At 39.4% G+C, this 3,386-nt stretch overlaps 1 protein-coding gene across 1 annotated transcript; it reads left to right on the top strand.

The window, feature by feature from the left end:
- Positions 1 to 1,847: 1,847 nt before the first annotated feature.
- LOC104997829 (olfactory receptor 2T27-like) lies at positions 1,848 to 2,799 on the top strand. The gene has a single exon (XM_010852765.1). It carries the CDS (start codon positions 1,870 to 1,872, stop codon positions 2,797 to 2,799), a length of 930 nt encoding a protein of 309 aa, XP_010851067.1. The 5' UTR covers positions 1,848 to 1,869.
- Positions 2,800 to 3,386: the final 587 nt, after the last annotated feature.

Raw genomic sequence — 3,386 nt, 5'->3', positions numbered from 1 at the left:
CTTTAGAGAGCTTGATTCTGAAGACAGTGCAATGAAATGTTCAAAAAGAAAACGTGTCTAATGTTCTTTAAGAATAAAGCTCTGGGATTCATTTTAAAAATAATAATAATAATCCCTCTGTGTTAAATATGTAGGCAAAATGTCATATCTTACATGTGATACTTGAAGATCATAGAATATAATTTTCAAAGATATTCTCCCATCATTTCACACCACAGAGAATGAATTTGTTAGGGAAAGTATTTATGTCAAAAAATGTAGGATGACAAACATCTTGAAGGAAAGCACTCCAGAAAAGCAATCCAGTGCACCAGCCCTGAGCACCCTGTATCATACATCCAATTAAAATAAATAAATTAAAAAAAAAAAAAAGAAAAGCAGAGGGTTACCAGGGTCTCTGGTAACTTACTGTTGCTGCTGCTAAGTTGCTTCAGTCATGTCCAACTCTGTGCGACCCCACAGACAGCAACTCACCAGGCTCCCCCATCCCTAGGATTCTCCAGGCAAGAACACTGGAGTGGGTTGCCATTTCCTTCTCCAATGCATGAAAGTGAAAAATGAAAGTGAAGTCGTTCAGTCGTGTCCAACTCTTAGCAACCCTATGGACTGCAGCCCACCAGCCTCCTCTGTCCATGGGATTTTCCAGGCAAGGGTACTGGAGTGGGGTGCCATTGCCTGGTAACTTAAGGAAACAAAATTTCCCAGAGCTAAAGTGCTGCCACAGCTTATAGTGACTTTTCCTTGGAAGTGTGACACTGAGAACTCTGCTGTCTTTCCATTGACAGTCAGACAGTATACAATGTTTCTCTTTATTTCAAATAAAAAAAGGCATAGGGAATATTTATGAAGATATATGAACTCATCTGTCATCAGCTGAAAAATACCACTCCTACAAACACAGATCTTAAAATTCATTTGTAGGATTTTAGTCAACTTGTTAAGAGTATTTTGAAGGAGATTTTTATTCTATGATCAATGAGCAATAACTGTAAGATTAACTGGAGCCCCTGGTGGCTCGAATGGTAAAGAGTCTGCCTGCAATGCAGGAGACCCGGGTACAATCCCTGGGTCAGGAAGATCCCCTGGAAAAGAAAATGGCAACCCACTCCAGTATTCTTGCCTGGAGAATCTCATGGACGGAGGAGCCTGGCAGGCTACAGTTGATAGGGTCACAGAATCGGACACAAGTGAGCAACTTCACTTTTAACAAACAAAAGGATATGGCAGCTGTCTTTAAGTTGTTAACTGAATAAGGAAATTATTTAACTGTAAATATGCAGTTGAAAACTAAGATGAGAAGTATGAATCAAAAGAGAAAACTGAATAAAATAAGAATTACAGAGATTAGCTTATAAAATGAAGTGAATAGCTTTTCTCATTAGCTGACAATTAAAATTTCTTGATAAAAGCTGGGAGAGAATTCCAAAGGAAGTTCAAGAAATCTTTCTTCTAGGGTGAAGGTAGATAGACTAAGACACTTAGAAAAGCAATATGCAAGAAATAAGAATGTCAGACATTAAGAAATTCAAACATGGGAGAAATAATGGATAAGTAAGTGATTATTATCAAGTGGAATAAATCAAATCAAACGGATCAAATCAAACAGAATAAATATTCATTTACCAACTTTCAGATATGATCTTTCTAATTTCTAAGTACAGGCGTTTTAATTTGAGGAAGTTTTGTGTGTGTGTGTTTTTTTCCCCATTTTCTCTTTTATGAGAATGTGCTGCTTTGGAGTCTGATCCGTAAGTGTACAAAGAAAGTCCTGACCAACAGATTAAATTATTTTAGCAGAGCACCACATCCTCTGCTACATTATTTTGCTTCTGCAAGTGTTCAGTTTGAATAAGGCATTTGAATGAAAATATGAATCAGAAGAATGATACCTCAACTGACTTCATCCTCCTGGGGCTCTTTCCCTGGTTCAGACATCCCAACCTCCTCATCCTCATTATCATCCTTATCTACACTGCGGCCTTTACTGGAAATGCCATACTACTCCTCCTTATCTGGCTGGACTCCCATCTTCATACGCCCATGTACTTCCTGCTCAGTCAGCTCTCCCTCATTGACCTGGCTTACATCTCCTGCACGGTCCCCAAAATGGTCACCAACTATTTCACAGGGAAGAAGAACATTTCCTATTTTTCCTGTGCTACTCAGCTCTTCTTTTTCCTCACCCTTGGCCTTGCTGAGTGCATCTTGCTGACTCTCATGGCTTATGACCGCTATGTGGCTGTCTGTAACCCCCTGCGATACACAGTCCTCATGAACCCCAACACCTGTCTCCAGATGGCTGCTGCAGCCTGGATTGGTGGAGCGCTTACAGCCCTTGTACACACCATCTATCCAATGAACTTCCCCATCTGTGGTTCCAGAGAGATTAATCATTACTTCTGTGAGATGCCTGCCATCCTAAGATTGTCTTGTATGGACACATCAGCCTATGAGATGGTGAAATTTGTGTCAACCATTGTTTTTCTCCTGATCCCATTTATTCTCATCCTAACTTCCTACACTCTCATCTTCCTCACTGTTCTCAGGATGAACTCTCGAAAGGGCAAGAACAAAGCCCTGGCTACCTGCTCTTCCCACATGACAGTGGTGAGTCTCTACTTTGGTCAAGCTATCTTCATCTACATGACACCCACCTTAGCCCATACACCTGAACAAGACCAGATTGGAGCTGTTCTTGGCACCATAGTGACCCCCATGCTCAACCCACTCATCTACAGCCTGAGGAATAAAGAAGTGGTGCGGGCTCTGAGGAAGTGCATGGGAAAGTGTTACAATTGAGGAAATATCATATTCTACAATGTCACTGTCAGAAATGCTCTACTGTCAATATTAGAAATAATCATGGTCACTGGACTGTCATATAGGAAATATAACAGCATAAAGGAGCAGGATGATATTAGGACGCATACATATTGACATATGTCTATTGAGATGGAGCTCTTCTTAGTTCTATAGTGATGACTCTAGTTGAGTACAAACAGTGTGTTACTTGTCTTTAGCTTTGGGGTAAATTGCATGGGTTTACACAGATAATCTCCATCCTCTGGGTCAGCGTCATTAAATCCAAAACTGATTGTCACCCTATAACTACTTGGTTGATGTTTCTTTCTTAAAGTCATTATTTCTGTGTTTTCTTTCATTCATCAATTCATTCTTAATGGCCTTGACTGAAGCTCCACTGTACAAAAGATCAAAGATCACTTATTCCATGAAATAGTTCTATATAACTCTTCTTTTTTTCTAATCTGCTACTTGTACTCATACATAATTTTTTAAGTTTACTGCATATAATTTATGTAGTTGCATTATGTCCACTTCTCAATTTTCACCCTTTTTCATTCTTCAATGCTACATTAATTGTTGTT

The sequence above is a fragment of the Bison bison genome, unplaced genomic scaffold, assembly GCF_000754665.1.
Source record: "Bison bison bison isolate TAMUID 2011002044 unplaced genomic scaffold, Bison_UMD1.0 scf7180017852516, whole genome shotgun sequence".
Taxonomy (NCBI): domain Eukaryota; kingdom Metazoa; phylum Chordata; class Mammalia; order Artiodactyla; family Bovidae; genus Bison; species Bison bison.
The sequence above is the reverse complement of the archived record's forward strand: the minus strand, read 5'-3'. Positions and strand labels throughout refer to the sequence as shown.

What these genes read in the sequence shown, in the direction of transcription:
- LOC104997829 (XM_010852765.1), top strand. Translation starts at nt 1,870, where the DNA reads ATGAATCAGAAGAATGATACCTCAACTGACTTCATCCTCCTGGGGCTC.